The 19,414-nt window shown below is 40.4% G+C and overlaps 1 protein-coding gene across 4 annotated transcripts in view; it reads right to left on the bottom strand.

Annotated features, from left to right (window-relative positions):
* tox2 (TOX high mobility group box family member 2) overlaps positions 1–16,923 on the bottom strand; it is a 110,397-nt gene extending 93,474 nt beyond the window's left edge. For 2 of the 4 annotated variants that reach the window (XM_020703201.2, XM_011474913.3), the window contains exon 1: positions 16,357–16,923. In XM_020703201.2, the coding sequence (XP_020558860.1) occupies positions 16,357–16,449 (93 nt within the window). In that variant the 5' untranslated portion in view covers positions 16,450–16,923. The remainder of the gene's footprint in view (positions 1–16,356) is intronic. The other 2 variants (XM_011474912.3, XM_011474914.3) reach the window with 2 other exon arrangements.
* Positions 16,924–19,414: the final 2,491 nt, after the last annotated feature.

Genomic DNA, 19,414 nt, shown 5'->3' with positions numbered 1-19,414 from the left:
CCTCTACTCAGAAGTCTATTTTTGTCACCATTTTCACCACAGTGCGTCTGAAAAAATATGAATTTTCTTGCAAGACAGAAAATACATTCTTAAGATTTTTTTTTGCAGTGTAGAAGATTGAGGTCTCCTTTTTTTCTTGAACGCTCTTTTAAAACGTCATAAAAGTGAAATGAAATAACAGTTTATGTTTACTTCTGGTCATTCCAAAGAAAATGCTGACCAGGAATTAAACTATGAGCAACCTGAGCGAGTGTGTCGTCGGTATGGGATGGTGACGTATAGAGCAGTTTGACCCATTTAGAGGCGTTCTGTAGATTTGAAAAAACTGCTGTTTTATGCGGAACAAGAGGAAAATGACGTCTTACACAGTCACGGGTGTTCCCACGTGTTCACGCACAGATTGTATTAGGAAGAAAAGGAAAATTGCAGTGAAATATTTGAAGGGAGTCCAAACCTTTTCATAGTCTTTTTTAAGACAGTTATAAGGGTTGGAATAACTGATGCTCAGCAAAAGCTTTTCAGCGCAGATCAAGCAGTCCAAGGAGGAAGTTCTCTCTCATTATTTTAATTAAAATGAGTTTTCTGTAGTTGAAGGAGCAATAAAATCCTGGGATTTTCTGAGGAAGGTTTGCATGCTTTGCAGAGAGACTGCAGGAGGGGAAAACAGGCTATTTGAGGTGAAAGTTTTTTTTGCTTTTTTTTTTTTTAACAGATTTCAAAGAATAAATGCTGTGCACGGTGGTGTCATAAAAGACTGTGATTTGTGCTGCAGTGTTGTGCTTTATATAAACGAATACATGAATGCATGATAAGAGGCCGAAATGAGCCAAGGAAGGCGCACTGAGCAAATCCCCCAAAGGGAGGAAAAATTATTCGGAGCAGAGAGGACACAATGCATAATAATAACAAAACCGCAAAGAAAAACTTTCTTTTTTACCCTCTTTATTTCAAATCTTTGCTTTAAGTGTGGAAAGAAAACTTTTAGGGTTGAACTAAGCGCCCTTTAGTGGTAAAGGCCGTATCCCTCAGACACTACGTACATTTTGCTTATATTTCCTGGATAAAAATTGGTCATACGTGTATATATGTGAATTATGTTAATCATTATGTTAATTTTGTACAGAAATGACCCACCTTAATACCACAGAAGTACAAATAAGCCACGCAGAGAACATGTAAATACATGTAGAACATGAACTGCGTGATTATGGCACTGTTTATACACAATTCATTAGTGATTTGCGCGTCTAATTTGTCGATTTAATGAGTTATTTGCACCATATGCATAATATTAAAGTTGTACATCGGTGGTACATACGTGAATAGTCTGTTAGACATATGTGGAATGGCCGTGGGAAGCCACACATTTGAGTATGCATCTCACAAAAATCACAAACAATTGCATAAAATGTACGTAATAATTGCGTATAAACTATGAAAAATATGAGTAAACTGCGTAATTCTCAACTGACCAAAAATGTTTTAAAAAGCTCAAAACTGAATTCACGTAAAGACCCATCGGCTGAAACCCTCGACGGATATCTGCATCAACAAACGCAAGAAATACTTAGTACTCACGTACATCACATGTGACAATAAAGTCCGACATTTTATACGTGGAAAACGCGTGTAGTGGCTGTGCGACACAGACTTAAGACAAGCACGTCTGACATCCATCTGCTGAGCAGAGTTTTACCTTTGACATGTTTGTAACACTTACATGTCTGGCCTTCTTTTCCGACACACATGGTGTTGTTTGTGTCCTATTTGAACCAAATACTGTCTAACACGTGCACTCGTGCTCACCAGTGTTTGAATTAACTATGATTATTCAGCCTGTAAGAATCCCATTTTTGAAGCCCAGACAATAATTCAGTATCAGGGGGTAATTCATTTTTGTATGGAGAGGCATTTGGCTGCTAAGATTGAATCATCAGCCCTTGTTTCATTTTCCATGTAATTAAATCAGCCATTGAAAAAAAAGTATGTAAGCTGGCATGCAATTTAGGGAAAATTAGCATTTTTAATCACAGTACATTACTTTAATAACTCAATAAATCTGCGGCAGCTGGAGCATCCAAGAATGTTGTCACAGCTACTTAGCTCTGCATTTGCAACTAATACAAGCTGATGAGAATCATCCTGAGGGAGGGAGAGAATAAAAGGGAATTAGGGAGAAGAGGGGGGGTGGGGGAATCCAGCCGAGACAGAGAGGATGAGAATTCTGGAGGATTGAAACAAAAGCATAACAGGTGAGAGACAGGGCTGAACGAAGCGCGGAAGGAAGACATATGTATTGCCTCTGTGCTTGGCACTGAAAGGGGCTTGGCACTTGTCTCCCCTCTTCCAGCTATTAACAGTTAATCCCCAATTAGCTCATCCATCACCTCTGTCATGCATGAGACTTGTTTACCACTTGGGCTGCATTGTTGCTTAGCTTGATTTGTACAGCTTGGCTGTGGTTTCCAAAAACACCAGAATAACCTCACATGTTAAAGTCACACAATGATCATTTTTGGTCTACTGTTAAATTGTTCCAAATTAATAACGAGTATGATGATTTTAGCCAAAATAAAAAAGTTGTTTTCTAGGACATAGTTTCTGCAGAGCAGCAGTAGTTCATTCACTTGAGTTGTGGGAGCAACCTCGCCCCCACTTCCCATCATCCGTCTGTTTCTCTCCTGCTATCTTAAATCCCCTCACACTCCCAAGACAACAGTACCAGTGCAACAAAATTGGTAAACAAATTTGGAGCTATGCAGTCGTACCGTTTTGAGCCAGATTCCAGCTCAGACGAGGAAAACAAAGACGTACATGGATCTATTTGTCTACATGGATGCATCAAAATGGAGCAAAGCGGGGAGTAAAACTTTGAGCTTAATTTTCTCTAAATGTGTCCTTCATCATGAGAAAAAGAACATGTTAAAAACACCAAAAACACAATTTCTATCAGAGTGGGTCTTTAAAGCTACACTCACACTTCCAATAAAAAGGGCTTAGGGCTTTCTGGTTCAAAACCCTTGCATTTACACGTTGCTACTCATTTTTTAAGACCGTTTACAGGCTCTGTATGAAACACGCAGCCATTAAATGTGCGCTGAAAGTTAAACCAGGTTGATCTTTGACCAATCAGAGACTCGAATTTGATAGTGATGAATAGATGGAGTCCTTTTTGATTCATGGAAGTGCCAACCGTTTAAAAATCAATCGTGAGGGAGAAATCAATATGTGCTGTTTGTGTCCTGTGGGAATTCTATGAACCAAGCGAGAGAGATTTGCGAGATTTTATATCACTTAGCCTGTTCCAACTCTAGGGAGTGTGCATGCGCTAGAAAACAGTAGAGAAAGAACAAGAAGAAGCCCCTCCCTGCTTGTCCAGTGTGAACACCATGGACTAAACGTATGTCAAAGAACCCCAGTTTAGTTCTTGAACGCGTGTTAGATGCCCAGTGTCTCTGTTGCTTTATAGAACAACCTTAACTTGTTTGTAGGATTTCTCAAAATATGCTGTGACATTACAGCAGTTCCCCAATTAAAAACGAGGTCACAGCTTGTGGAGGTGATAAATTAGACATGCAGAAAATCACAAATATTTTCTTTTACCATTGTAACATTAAAGAAAAACCATGACAATTTGTTTCCTTTTGTGCCTCATTTCAATGTGAATCACATGCATACAAACCTTAGTTTACTGTTTAGGTGATTGTGATCTACAGGATGTGATCAAGGAAAACATGCTTGAGCTGTGAGTTTTCAGCTCATCTTCCTCTCCTCTTTGGACACCACCCTTTTGTTTTAGTCCAACTTGACTTTAGTTTCTCTCTTAGTGGTTTCAAACCAACCTCACTGCAGCCACAGATCACGTACGGCCTCTGCGTTTTCTAACAGCTTTCAGACTGTACTACGACAACATGTGCAGAGAATCTAAGCAATCATTGTAACTTTTGTTTTCCAAATGTGTCGGTAAAATATTAACTGTACATTACCCTCCCTTAGCAGCTCATATTGTTTCAACAACCTGTCATTTACTACGAAATCAACAAAGATAAGAACAGTGCTGTCGATGTAGAACAAGGCCCTCTTTTCTTCTGCAGGTGCACAAGTTCAAATGTGAAGAATCTGTCTGTTGTGAGCACGTGCAAACGGGAGACGGATACTTGGTTTGTTTGTGAGCAGTGTGTGTGATATACAGCTACATGTACAATATTCACTTCTTTTATTTTTGCATTCAAGTGTGCAGAATTGCTCAATTTCCCTCTTTGTATCTGACAGATAATGATCTCTCCCTCCATCTTTTCACCTTCAGCTTCCTCCTCAGCTATCTCTGGTCTGGTTTACAGATGCTTGCACAATGAAACCCAGAGAGAGTGTTTACAGCTTTATCATGAACCTCCTTCAATATGGATTCACAGCTACGTTCTGGAAAAAAAACACTACATTTGAAAGATCAAAAAGGAAGTGAGCAAAAACATTGCTCATTTTTAAATCAGATGCATGCTTCACGCTCACGTTGCTATGACTACACCCAAATAATGCAAACATGGCTGGACCCAATAAACCCAAGCTTATGAGTCCCTCACTAGTTAAAAAGCAGAGCATCTTCTCAGCTCCTTTCATAAATGCAGTTTCGAAGATCCCAAAAGTCAGAACTTTGGCACCGCCGACACAGGAGCAGTGGAAAAACAGAACCCTGGTTTCCCCTGTCAGTCATGTGACGGTCACTTAAGAGGCGCCCTGCAGAGCCTCAACTGATTTGTCAGAACCCATGCCAGGGAATGTGATGATAATGACCCAGCAGACTGATTTAGTGAGAATGACTTTACTAAACACCCCGAATCAATCTGTAGATCAGCCAGAACAGAGATCTCTCATGCCTGTCTTCCTCTTTGAGCTTGAAACTGTTTCATCAGAGGAAACTTTGAGATATTATTATTTCAGCCAATAGAATTTTGAAAATATGTATATACATTTTTGAAAAACTATATATTTGTGTCATCATTTTATTATTTAAATTCGACTTTTGGTGGTTTGTTGTTTTTTAAAGAAGCATCCTTTAACCATTTTTGGTCAAATAATAAATTGGTTTTTTTTTTAAGTTATTATTGTTAAAAAATAAGAAATGTGATAATAAAATGCATTTTACCCACCCTTCCCTATGTCCAATGGGATTACTTTTAAAATTCTGTGGAAATATACATTTTAAACACAGTCTAAAGCTTCCAACAAAAACCTGTACTGTATTTTCTGAGGCAACATTTGCTTTGCGCCATAAATCAAAATGCTCGGTTGCATCTCTTACATTTTCCAGCATGGTCTGATTTCTGTCAGAGAGGACAGAGAGGGCTTTAGAGGCATTCACGCACACTATACGCTGAGCAGCAGCTCTGCTCAGTTTAATATGTAGAGGCGGAGCGACGACTGCAGTTTACATGCGACTAAATATAAACATTATTACAAAGTCTGCCTCTGCAACGTGGCCTTGTGGTTTGTGATATGGCAAAGCCAGTGAAATGGCAGAGAAGCCAATCTACAGTTTATAACTCAACCCCACATCAATAACAGAAAAAAAACTGATTACAGTAAATCCATGGTTCAAAAGCTGCATACCTTTGAAATGTCAAAGGGGAAACCACAACGGATAACTCATCTCAGAAACTCATTTCAACTGCACACTGTAAGCTGTATTACAAATATTCAACAGCTTTCTGCCCCCTTCAGGTATTTTCCAGCAAAACACAAGACATTTTCATTTGAGTTGGGAAGAAAGAAATGCACTTTTTCACTGGCAAGCACCCAAACCAATTTAATTACATTCCAAATGGACACGATCCTCAATAGGAAACCAGCTTGAGTTGTGTGTCTTGAACTCCAACAGGCTGCTCGACTTTTTTTAAGTAATTGGAATCCTCCGACCTTGTTACTATCCAGAGCAGCAGGAAGTGCAACAAACCAGACCAATAAGAGACCAAAAGATCCGGCATAGAATGGCCACTTCCAAATCTTGATACCAGTTCTCTGAAGTTATTTATGAGGAATACGCCTGAAAGGATGCATTTCTCCCGCCAAAGACATGCTGACTGATGTCTGCACAAAATCCTGTGAGCGATCTGAGGTTTTTGATTCGTTCTCCTGGTTTCCAGCTGTTTCCGAAAAGCTCAAAAACAATTCACTTCAAGTGAGGATATTTATTCATGACATTCTGGGACACAATGCTTCTGCATCTGAAAGATATCACACTTTGCAGATGACGGCCTGCTGAGCCAAGAGGTGATATTTTCTCACAAAAAAGCAGAACTGCCGCAGTTAAAACACAAGCAACTTCAGATAACATGCCAGTTTGGTACAAAATTAAATAACTTATGAAGGTTTTTATTTTTTCAGCATTCTTGTGTAGTAATTAAATTTCCAATTTATATTCCAAGTCAGAGTTAAAACATCAGAAGATTCTTTAAAAGAGCTTGTTGGGCAATCATGTGAAGCCTGTCAAGATTTTTTTTTCTTTTCTAAAACCCTAAACTATAATCTTAAAGCGGTCCTCCCATTTACTTTGTGGGTAATTATGGGATGGCAGGAAAATGAATCGTCCGTCCACACTGGCAGCATGTCTGTGTACAAAACAACTCAGAAAAGGGTCTTGATTCGACCAGAGATCCCGGCAAGGTATCACTCATATACCACGCCATGCTTGCTTTAGGGAGTTTTTAAAACTGCAAATCTCTGAAAACAAACCAGGAGATCATTTAGGAGGTGATTTAAAGAAAATAAATGTAAATGATTTAAAATACAAAGTACTTTATCAACTTTTTGGAAGTCGTACACAACCGTTTGTCCTTTGCTCTCCCCCTGTGGCTGAATCTGTCTGAGGGCTGTGCCACATGCCAGCGCCTTTGTGTAAAAGATTAAGTGAAACCAGGAGTGCCAGCAATGCTGTGTTTGCACAGTCAACACACTCAAATTCAGCTGCACTCACACTCCACATACCAACATACTGAGGCCTGAAACACTGTAAACATCAAACTCCTTCACGCGTTGGGACACAAAAAATGAAGAAGCAAAGTCTGATTGAGTTTTTTGAATAATTACAGAGCATCATGACTTTTTATTAGTCATGAAGAGGGAAGCAAATATGGAGCAAAAATGTACAAGAAAGGAAATATCTGGAAAGTAAAATACAACTTTGGCAAAAATATAAACAAAGCCCAAAAGAGCCAAAGGGAATTTACTAGACGGAGGTATGGAGGGTCCAGAGGGGCTGTGGGTTTGTAGTAATAGGGAGGGGAGGCAGAGGAGTCTCACATTTAGACTTGATTCAAAGAGGCTCAGGCTATGTTCACAGCAGCCTCTGCTATGTCTGCAAAGTCTATGTAAATGAGCATATATGTGCGTTTTGGACCTCTGTGTTTAAAACTCTCACGGTCAAGAGTCTCCACTAAAGTTTCTACAACTGTTTTCGGACTCTGCGTACAAACTCAAAAAGTTGAATTTTGATCAATCAGGGTTAGTGACTAATAAGTACGGTCCTATTTGATTCACGGAAGCACCAATTGTTTAAAAATTGATCATGAATGAGACATGAATAATTGCTGTTTGTGTCTGGAATTACATGACACAACGTCTTTTATATTCCTGGTGCTATCTTGACCCCACTTGACCCCACTCCCAACATTAACGTGCCTTGGAGGCACTGTCTGAACCCCACTGGACAGTGCGCTAAACCTTTTTCTTCAATGATTTGTGATCTTCACTGATGGCCATGGTTTACATGAACTCTTCTCCACCTTTGTCATAGTAGGGATAACACGTCAATGTAAGGGTGGGGTCATCTGGACCCCACAAGATAGCACAAGGGATATATCAAAATTATTGACTGTATATGATAACTGGACTGAGTGACCCCTCCCCCCTCGTCTTCGAAACAGGAATTGCCTCTTGGTCCCAAAAACATGAAATCCCACAGAATTATTTTGAAAAAATAAACAGCTTAAGTGAATTTGTCTTTAGACAACGATAAATAAATGTAACTGTCTGAACATGCACATATATGTATCATAACCTTATAATGACACAGAGATCCCACTCAACCTTGAACATAATCTGTTGCTGCACAACATGAGAACATGTCTGTGGTCTGTGCTCACATGAACGCTTGTGCTTTTTATAAATGTATGCTATGACAGCACACATATGCTTGTTTATGCCCGCTGCACTGTGCATATGTCAAGCTGTAATTGTGTGTTCTGCATGCCCCTTGGACTTGGACTGTGGACCTGAACCAGCCATCTCCAGCTCTGTTTGCACAGGACGTGCAAACATGTTTGCCCAGGCTTGCGAGTCTTTCTTAATACACCCAACAGCTGCATTCTTTAACAGCTCAGACACAGTGTTTATCACTGTTTTTATACATCTATCGTATGGAATCTGTTGGACTGCAGCATCCTCTATGACCTTTTCCTCGGAGGTTCCCATCGGGAGGCATGGAGGAGGATTGCAGCGCTAACAGGAAAATAAATTCTTTGTGGTTTTTATACAATCTGTGTCAGTACCCACTGTTAGTCTACCTTGTCACACAACAAAAAGGGGAATCTCCAACATAATTTGCTTGGTGAGTGATTTGGATTCTAAACAGACCAAAGATTTCCATAGATGCTTTCTTTCAAAATCTGACGTGTCAAGGTGTCCCAAAATCACACCATAAATTCTTTCCTTCCTTTTTTTATTTGCTTTCTTCTCGTCAGACTTTTTAAAACATATTTTTTGGTCAAATTTGATAGGAAAAAAATGTCATCAGCATGTTAATCTAAAGCAACGTTCACAACGCCCTTGACAAGGCACGTTCAAGCACACTGCTTTCGAAGAAGTCTATTTAAATGCTCATAAATGCGGGTTTCGTCCTTCCGCATTCAAAACTCCTGTGTTCAAGTGTAGCTACGCAAATTCTTATACCGTTATTTGGCTACACGTGCAAAACATAAAGCCATTGAGCTCACGTTGCAGGTTAAACCAGGTTGGACTTTGACCAATCAGGGACTTGGATTTGGTAGTGAAGTCTGGATGGCGTCCCTTTTAACTCAAGTAGTATCATAAACAGTGTGAAAACTGATTATGAAGGAGAATTTGATCAAAGCGGTTTGTGCCCAGACGGAATTCTACAGCACTGAGTCATTCAGATATCAGAAAAGAGCTGTGAAAAAAAAGGCTGGACTTCAACAGTTTGCACCAAGCCTCTTCCAACTGTAGGTGGCAGACATGCGCTGGGAAACAGTTGCAAAAGAAGAAGAAGCCCCCTCCTGCATGTCCAGTGTGAACACCATATAGGCTAAACATGCATTAAAGTGATTAGTGAGTTTAGCTGCTCTGTGTGTCTGTGGCTTTAGAGAAACAGATCGAACGTATTGCTGTATGAGCTGTTAAATTTGTGCAGTGATGAATATGAAACAAAAAGTTGAAGTACCTGTTTTAATTACACATTTTTCATACAAATTTCCTTTTGGTGAACAATAGTTATGCTAATTCATGCTTCAAAGCCCGCTTTGCACAAATCTGCCATGGCTAGTAAGTGTTCTCCATCATCTCGTAGAATCACTTTGCACTATATTTATTTATGAGTGACGTGAAGCAATTACCCAAATGAAAATTCACTGTCTCGAAGCTTTTCTAGCACAAAAAAATAAATAAATCCATTTGTCCATTTTTTTATCTGCATGTTTATGTTGCAACATCAAAAAGGAGGAATAGGAACAATTACTGCGAATGATTTGGGACGCACACTTTACTGTCGGGATTCAAAAACTGTTGCAAAAAAAGATAAGTGCACACAACACACTTCCTGACCTACTGACTCCACCACATGCATGTGGATGAAGCTAAATGTTAGTAACTATAAGTTTACTGTTGCCAAAGGGGATCCGGAAAGAGAAGAAGAAAACAAAAATCAAGCTGCCTAAAAGAAAGTAAAAGCAGTTTGAACAGTAATATTTGACTGTATTGCTACAATGCGACGACAATGTGAAAAACGTCTTGTTACAAAGGATGCTTTAACATGCTAATCCCAAGAGAGGTACAGGGTTAGCGGGATAAACAGAGCCTCTTTTGTTTACATACTTTGCAAAAATGTCAAATCAGAAACATGCTGTAATATTTTTAGCCCAATCTGTGAATAAAAAGTTCATTTTTCTCCAAAGCTACTGTCAATAAGAAAGAAAAACCCACAGTCAATGCTTTTTTATGAGCAGACAAAACACTAAAAACATTTAAATAAACCAGATAAAGCAAATCTGTCTTTGCTGCACACACAAACACACACATTCTTCGGTAAAATCCATCAATCAGCATTTCATGGAGTTTGGGTTTGAACCACAGCAAATGCACTAAAACAATAAACCTCTGTCTTTCCAGTTTCTATCTGGACTGGAGCACATCTGGTGGCAAGGCTCATTTTCGTTTCGTCAATGCTGAATGACATTACAGACAACCGTGGGCTGACAAATAAAGAGCCCCTAAAAATCTCTCCCCAATTTGATTCTCCATCTTTCTCTTTTTCTCATTTTTTTCCTATCTTTATGCACACACTAGATCTACTTCCCCCTCCCTGCACTAACCAGCTAACCTCCACCAACCCATCCCCCATCCAATCAAGAAGTGAATTTAAAACAGGAAAACTGGGCTGTATAAAGGGGGTGGGGGTGTGTGGAAGGACTGGTTTGGTAGCCAGAATCAGGGCAAATTCCCCGACATTAAAAGAAAAGATAAAAGCCCTCGCACACCGAGCTTGACTTTACATGGGTCACAAGTGTAGGAAACCCTCAATGTACATCTGACCTGACAAGAGTCAAGCTCCAGTGAAGTATTTGGGTTTCAAGGAGCGATAATTAGGGTTAATGTGATTTAATGATGGGCATGAGCCAGGGCGGGGCTGTTCCCAGCTGCCATCAATGTCAGCTTTGGAATTACTCTGACACCTTGCAACGCTGGGATGTTTCACAATGGCTTAAGGTTTGGCGCACAAGCAGCCGTGCAGCATTTCGTAACACAGTTGCAGGGTGACAGATTACATTTGGATAAGCGCACCACAGTTACTGAGGCCGGAGTCAATCATAAAACACACAGAGAAGAGCTGGGGGGAAAAAACAAAAAAAAAAGCTGTCCTGATTCAGTTCAGTCGTCACAAGAACCCTCTGCTTCTCCGACCCCCGTCACAAAACGGCCAGACAGCTGGTTCCACATGCAGCAGGTTTATTAGCTCAGCTAAAAGCCCACAAAGCTAAATCGGGGTCAGGCAGGGAAGGGTCAATGGGAGCATCAGAGATGAAACAGGAGTAGTCGGCATCCAGGCGAGATTCAGGGCAAGCAAACAGGTTCAGAAAATCAGAAGATCACCTCTGGATATTAACGCTCAGTAATGCAGGCCTAGAGGCACAAACAATACTTTGCAGTGAGTGAGGCTCAGTACAGTGCTTAATTGTACTGAGTGATTGCAAATGAGAGTCAGGTGTTCAGCATCCAGGAACTGTGCACTGGGGTTGCTGGGAGATGAAGTGCATGCAGAACTCTGGAGATGGTTCCTGCCGATGACCAGAGGGGGAGACAGAGCACTAACTTCTGACAGCCCTCTAGTGATTATAACAAATCATGCAGGATCACCTATTGAGTCTATTTTAAGCCTCTTCATGACTTGTGACTATTTTTGACATGTTTGCCACCTCTGAGTCATGTCTGGTATATAGATCAGAGATAACAGAACCGTGCAGCCAAGTCACCTGCAGTTTCATGCAAACATCAAGTGAATCCTTATTGTAAGATCCACTCCGATCATCTTCAATCTATTTTAAAAGCATCCCCAGTGATCTTTTAATCATGATGATGCAGTTTTTTTGACTAAATCAACAAAACCTGTGTCGATTTCTGGATCAGTTTTGAGCCAGATGCCAGCTCAGATGAGGAAATAGAAGACGTCCATGGATCTATTGTCCAAAAAAGAATGCATCAGAATGGAGCAGGGAGCTTAGGGCCTGCCGATTGTAGCCTTTACACCACAAATAACCTTATTTTTAATCAGCTTTTTTTTGTCTGCTCCTGATTCACCACAGTTTGAATAAAGAAATACTTAAAAGCACCATTTTGAGCTTAATTTTCTTTATATGTGTCCTCCATCATGAGAAAATGCCACAAGAACATGTTAAAAACACCCAAAACATTTATTTTGATTATAGTGGGTCTTTAAATGAATATAACAAAATAATTGTTTTGTAAACTGAACATTTTCTTTCAAATTTCCAATGGAATGCCACATTAGTCCAGCTTTCCAGCAGTAGTAGTAATGTGGCTTAAAAATACACAACCAGATCATGAAGATAATTAAGATCTGCAAAAAATAAAAATCCTTTTTTCTTTTACAGCTGTCACCGTCCCCCTCATTCCTGCTATAAGGAACTGTTTAAACACCCAATACGATCCAGACTCCTCTGCTCCGAAGAAGAGCTACTTATCATTAAGTCAAAGACACAATCAGCCCCAGGCGATCCAGCTTCTCCGTTCAACCTTTTGACATTGCTGCTGGGAAGGTAAAGGAGAGCAAGTGAGACACAGAGAGGAAGACAAGTGCAGAGACTGAGCAGCTTGATTATGAACACTGTCAGGCCAGACTGATTCCCTTTTCTAATTGAAACTTTGTAGTGTTTTCCATTAAGATTGCTGATTTGTTAGGAGGTAACTGTCTAATTTGAACTGCACTGGACGTGTGTTTGAGTCCCGCATGGGTTAACATTTTTCCCCCAGTGAGAAGGGTTTGTAATATTGCAGCTCAGACTGCCCAGTCAGCAGAATGTTATGAATGGGCATAATGAAAAACCCCAAGTCCGGACTGCAGAACCAAGAATGCTTGCCTCTTTGTAATTAACATCTCTCTGTGTACAGAATGAGGTTCCACTAGAATAGCTCTCCTTTTTCGGTTTCTATTACGGTCCTGTTTCGACGAGAGCAAAAGAAAAAAATACATTCTGTGAATTCAAAATGGATTTTTTTTCCCCCCCTTTTTTTTCTTGCCTGTCCATACTTGGGATACTTTGAAGTATCCCATGACTAATACACTGATTTGGATAGCATTTGAAATGGAACAAACCACTGGAGAAGGGGTGGTACAGGCTCTGCAAAAAATAGCTTCATTGCTGTTTGAGTGGACGTGTGTCTGCTGCTTTTTCTCTTTCTTTTTGTTGCATTTTTGCACTCATGTACAAAAACAAAGTCAGGCATAAAAGAGACAAATGCAGGAAAACCTGGATCATTGTGCATATGAAGGTTATCCTAGCCATAAGTGACACAATTATTGCCTCTGGGTACACCATCACCAATTGTACAAGCTGGATGCAAAAACAATACAGTAGAGGCAGTCTGCAAACTGCCGGATTATAACCTACAAAGTATCTACAGCATAACTACATGAGAGGCTCTCTCTTGGGCACGATGCAGCTAGATACATGAGGGATACGGAGAAAGTGGTGCATCTACAGTAATTTATCCAACTTCATTGCACTGAACTGATTCTGCCTTAGGGCATGCACAAGTCATAATACATTTGACAAACAGTCTCCCACTAAAACAGGCATTTGCGAAGAAGTGCCCCTCAGCGCTGGTATACACAGCTGAGTGTACGGCGAGCAAATAAGCCTCCCACTCAGCGCGGAAAGATACAGAGAGGCTTCAAACAGATTAAGAGAAATCTTGGGCGAAAAGTAGAGATGAGTCACTGTGATTGTGCAAGTGCAGGACAATGCACGTTGGATGGAGTGGAAAGGAGAGCAACAGCGCCGAGGGGCTCCAGTGAAACACAAATCAGTTGTTTTTTTTTGTTTTTTGTCCCCCTGTGTTAGCCTTTTTCTGAAACGTGGATGCATGTAGATCTAGTCGATCTGCAGTAGAGTGTAAAAAAATGTGCTTTGACACCAGTTTTGTTTATGAATCAATTGATGTTCAAATATTGATAACTATGCATCTAAAGCTTTTCTTATTATTATTTAGAGTGATCTGGTTTGTTGTCAGATCAACATTTACCCACCCAAGTCATTATAGAAAAAGTACAAAAATACATAATTTGTCCAAAAACATATATAAATTTTGGCTTTTGAGTGTAAGATTTAAAAAATAAATAAACAACTATCTTTGCTGTTTACTGCGTTACTGCAAGCAAACCCTTACTTAAATTCACAGCACATTCATACATCCACAGTGTTCAATCATTCTGTCAGAGTGATCCATATTGCTGCCATGCATCAATCAACCATCAGCATGAATGTGGTCAATCAGCTAGAACCAGCTTCAGCTTGCACATTCTTAACATTCCTCATTATTAACCCCTTCAGGTCAGACAAAAGAGCGAGGGGCAGGTGGACACACTGTACATGTATTTCACAGCCACTTCAACAGTCCTATTTGAAAATACCTGTTTAGAGTTAGTACCAGTAGAACAGGATGCTTTGCAAAAAAAAAAAAAAAATCATATTGTGTTCACTTCCTATTCTGTGACGTATAATTTTACCACTTGTTTTCATGTTATGCTCATTTTCTTGACCTATGGTGTAAATAACAGCGTATGTGCCCCTGCTGGAGGCCTCTGTCGGGATGGTTTTAGACTTTGGTGCCTGCTCCTACCCCCACAGCGCACGTGCAGCCCCTTTTTTCTAGAAATAACGTGCCAATGGTGTCTGTGGAATGAAAGCAAACATAAGTCTCTCAACCTATAGGGCAGAATGCCTCTGACTGACGTGGCGCTCTTAACCTGCTCAGCGAGGTCAACAACATTCAGCCTGTTTTTGAAGTAAAACTGCTCTTAAGGTGTCCCGTAAAGTCTCTTTACCAAGTTACGACGTGACTGAGGAAAGGTACAGAGGAAGTAATGTGCTACTTTGCATATTAGTCACAGGTGTAGCAACAATATTGCCCTTGAAACAAAAAGTGACTAGCTTGTGAAACTAGTTGACATTTTGTTAATATCAGACGATTAGAACTTGCGGGTCAAAAGAAGACCCGGCTTTGTGCAGCTGCTTTTAAGTGTCACGTCTGCTCTAAAAGGGGGGTAAAACTGCTCCCATACCACTAAAAGCCTGACAAGATGTTTCATCGTAACACAGAATAATTTATGTTGCAGCAAATAATAAAAAATAAAAAAAAGCAATATTACAGATTATTTTAGATGGGAACTAGTCTACGCCAGTATTGACATCCAAACCTCTCCGGTTGGTGTTAATCCATGCAAATATATGTTTATTTGAGGTTTCTGCGTGTTTGAACAGGAGAGATTAACATTTCAAATATTGTACTCTTCTATAATTCTTCACTTAGCAGCCTGCTGGATTCTATCCAGGTACTCAGACGGAGAAGCTCATTTGCCCTGAGTGGTTACTGATAATTGTTTACTCCGGTTTTACCTTGACCACAACAAAGACAAAAGCCCTTATTGACTTTTACATTCTTGTTGCTCTGAGTTTGCCGTTACCTTTAATGCATACTAAAGATTTTCCCTGCAATGCAATAATGCTCACAACATAGATGTAGTGTGATGATCTATTCCTCAGGGTTAACTGAAGTAAATTAAGCAAATGAAACACTTGAACACACGCTAAACAAGAGTTACAGCCATCAAAGTGATGTTTAAATAACACGTTTTTGGCATAAGCTAGGAACTTTAATACTTTTTATATATATATAAAGGTAAAGTCCATGAGAGCTATAGCCTATGTTGGCACACAGCAGTGCAGGTTACCACATTTGGAGGAACATAACAAAAATTATGCTTTATTCTAAACAAAGAAAACTAAATTATTCCTATCTTAGCTCGTGTTTACCAGTAATATTTAGTCAAACTGCAATGTAAGGGATATGGTTAGTTTGGCCCTGACCGTCTCCAATTTGCGCACACCACACATTGGGGCGTTTAAGAAGCGAGGTCATTCATTTTTTGAAACAAACACAAACAATTTGGAGGTCTGAGTCCCGTCATTGAAGAACCCACTGCTACATGTGTCTGTCCGGAGTGGTTTAGAGGGGAAAAGCCTACAGCGGTGTGCGTAAGAGGTGCGCTCTGCCTCCGTTCGCAGGACAGCTATTGAACTGGACGCACCAGCAGAATCCTGCAAACCCTGGCTCCAGCGCACGCGCTAAGCAGGTGGCGTTGCAAACAAACGCAGGCGAGCCGCTTGAAAGTTGAATGACAACTTGCTGTTGGAGGTTTCGTGCGACCAACAGCCGCCCCGAAGGGAGTCAGAGTGCAGCAGCACATCACCATGATGACATGGTGGTGGCCATTGTGCGCGGTCGCAGCTGGCACGCGCCGGCGACTTTCACAAAGTAGAGAGAATTGTTTACCTTGTTGGAGTGGTAATAGTCCAAGCTGGAGTCAGTCGGTAACGTACATGAACCCACGCTTGCTGGGGGAGCTGGATAAAACCTGACGTCCATCTCAGAGTCCGTGAGACTGACGGCATGAAAGCGTAGCTCCAAAAAACCTGCGCGATTTTTCTCTCTCTCCTGCACACGCACGCACAGTCTCTCCCTCTCCTCCTGCTTTGAGAGTCGACCCGAACAAAATAAAATAAAACAAAAGTACTGCAAAAAAAAAAAGATGAAAACAAGCGGTTCTTATTTCTCTGCTGTTCCTGCTCTATCTGTGCGTTCGGCGCGGTGATGCTCCGCTGAAACTATCATCCCTATAAAGTTCAGTTGGGCTGAGGGATCAAGCAGACGACAGCTCCCTGCATGAGCAGGCGCAGAGTCAAAGCAGTACTAACGTCCCAGGCCGTATTTTGGGGGGATGGATCAGCGGGAAGAAGAGCTGCAGGAGCGGACTTGTCACCGGCTGCTTCCAAAAGCGCCCGTCCTCCGTTCCTGGTTTCCAGACGCGCAGCAGTTTTGTCATGTGGGAGCGCTCTCATGCATCCATGCGTTCCCGTCCACTCAACAGCTGCTCGAACGCGACCTCTGGTGGTCAGTGTGGGAGCTGCTGGGAAAACGGTCAGTAGCGTTTGGGGAGGTTTATATTTATTTATTTTAGACCAGAATAGATTTATTTATTTTCAAATATCCGTTCAATTATGTAATAAAAGTTTTGTGTAGTTGTCTCCAAGGTCCTTTAGTAGGAGTCCACTCAGATAACTATTCATTTACTCTTTGTTTACTCAAATTCTTTTCTTGCAACTATCCTAAACTTATCCCCCAAAAAGGGAAACATTCACCATGTACTTCTGCAACATAGGGGAAGCTTTACTGTTGTTGTTTTTTTCATTTTTCTACAGTAAAATGAATTGAATGCTGGAAAATAACACCAAAAATAAATGATCAAATAGGAAAAATAAAAATAAAATCCATCCCTCCGGGTAAATATACAAATAAATAAATAAAATGGGATTCTATTCTTCTGACAAATGAGGATATCAGGACTGAGTATATTTAAAATAACATCGTTTACTTTTATAAAGTAATTTGACTGGTAATTATTCACATACATTAAACATAAATAGTAAGGTGAACAACAATAGCAACTTTTGTATTGTAATATGTGGTCTGAGTGTATTATTTTGTAATATTTTGACTCCTTTTTTTTCCTAATTTAAAAAATGAGGTCTGAAAATTTTCATTCATTTTTTCATCTTCTAAACCAGTTTTGGGGTCACGGGGCTGCTGGAGCCTATCCTGGCCACACCCAGGGACATCCTGGATGGTCGCCAGTCTGTCGCAGTGCGTCTGAAAATTCTACATTATAGAAATAAATTTAAAAAAAAGATTTATTTCAATTCAGGTTATAGAGCAGGAAATCATACTGATGTCATCTCAAGGAACAAGGTGAAAAAACATCAAATCAAAACAAAATGTTCCATCTTTTGTAAAACTATTGAGGATGCTGTGTCAGGGCTGAAACAGGAAATTGTGGTTTGAATGGATTTAACGCCAAGGCGTCAGGCAATCAGAATTGTAAAATGTCAAATATTATCCTACAGGTTCTAAGTGCTCTTGAAAACAACCTTCTCTTGACTCGGCGTACATCCGAAACCTAACCCGAAACTCTTAGTCAAGAAGTGAAGAAGATTTGACTCAGCAGAACAGCCACCATCCCTAGACATGGTTCCCCGTGAACAGAAAGAGCAACCTCTTGTTCTGTGGTCAGAAAAGTCTATCATTCAGACTCATGCTGCATATTTCTCCACTTCAAACTCAATGGTTCCATGAGTTTGACTGGCCTGCCTGCAATCCATATCTGCCCTTTCTTGAAGGTGGGTGATGCATCTTGAAACCAGCAAGAAACCTGACAGCAGCAGGAAATCTGCAACCTTCTCAAATTTCTCAAGCGAGCTAAGACGACTTGACTTTTCAGTCCCAAAACGAGGAAAATTAAAGCCGTAAACGGTGTTGTGTGGCACGCAGGTGCTACCCACCCTCACCGCTCCTCCTTTGACCCGCCCAAACCGACTAAGTGGCTGCTGCCACTTAGTAAAAAAATAATAAATAAAATAATAAATAAAATAAATAATAAATAAAATAATAATAAAATAATAAATAAAATAATAACAAAAAAAAGTGGCAAACTGCACTTTTGGAAGCTCGCCACACTAATGCCATTAAAAATCTTCAACTCCTATATCCAATATTTTTTCCTCAAGTAGTTTCTCACTGATGGTCGAGAAGTTAGACGGGGATAGATCCGAATCCCTGGGAGGACTTTAAATTTGTCGAAGGACCTGAGGGTAATTTTTAAAAAAAATTCCGAACGGTGGCCTCTTCCCAAAGTTAACAAAAGGTCAACAAAAGGTTGGTTGTGGTCTTAGACCCAACCTTGTCCCATGTGTGTGAAATTTGTGTAGCTTGCTTAAACAAAAGTTTTCTTTAACCATAATCTGGGACAATGGAAAAAATTGCTTAATTTCACGCTTTGCTACAAAATTGTTGCCAAGCCGTACGCCGTGTGGCCATCCCATAACAACTTTAAAACCTCCTTTAGATATCTCTGATACTTGTTTTTTAGTTGCCTTAGTGGATTTTTGTTAGTCCTACTGAACTAAGTTTCTCTTGCTGTGATGTCATCACTTTTCTTTGGGAAGGGTGAGGGGGTCGTGGCACTGTTTTCAAATAGATCAGTGAGTCTTTGAGTGTGATGTGGTGGGGGGGCGAAGGTTTCCCTTAAAGGCGCAGGAAGAAAGGAAAACTGCAGTCTGGTGCGGGACAAAAATACAACAATATGGAGTCAATAACAGGGTGAGAGGTTTTCCATAAACACATTTTATCGTGGCGCACATCACTGCTAAAATGGGCCGCTCATTTAAGAACAATAGCTTACTCTTTTTTTTTTCTCTCCCAAGGTTGTGATTTAAAGAGACAGGAGCAAAAAGCAAGTGTTACAAATGGAGATGGAAGCTGATGCTTCTGCAGAAAA

This window comes from Oryzias latipes, chromosome 5, assembly GCF_002234675.1.
Source record: "Oryzias latipes chromosome 5, ASM223467v1".
NCBI classification, from domain to species: Eukaryota; Metazoa; Chordata; class Actinopteri; order Beloniformes; family Adrianichthyidae; genus Oryzias; species Oryzias latipes.
This window is presented reverse-complemented; position numbering and strand designations above follow the sequence as displayed.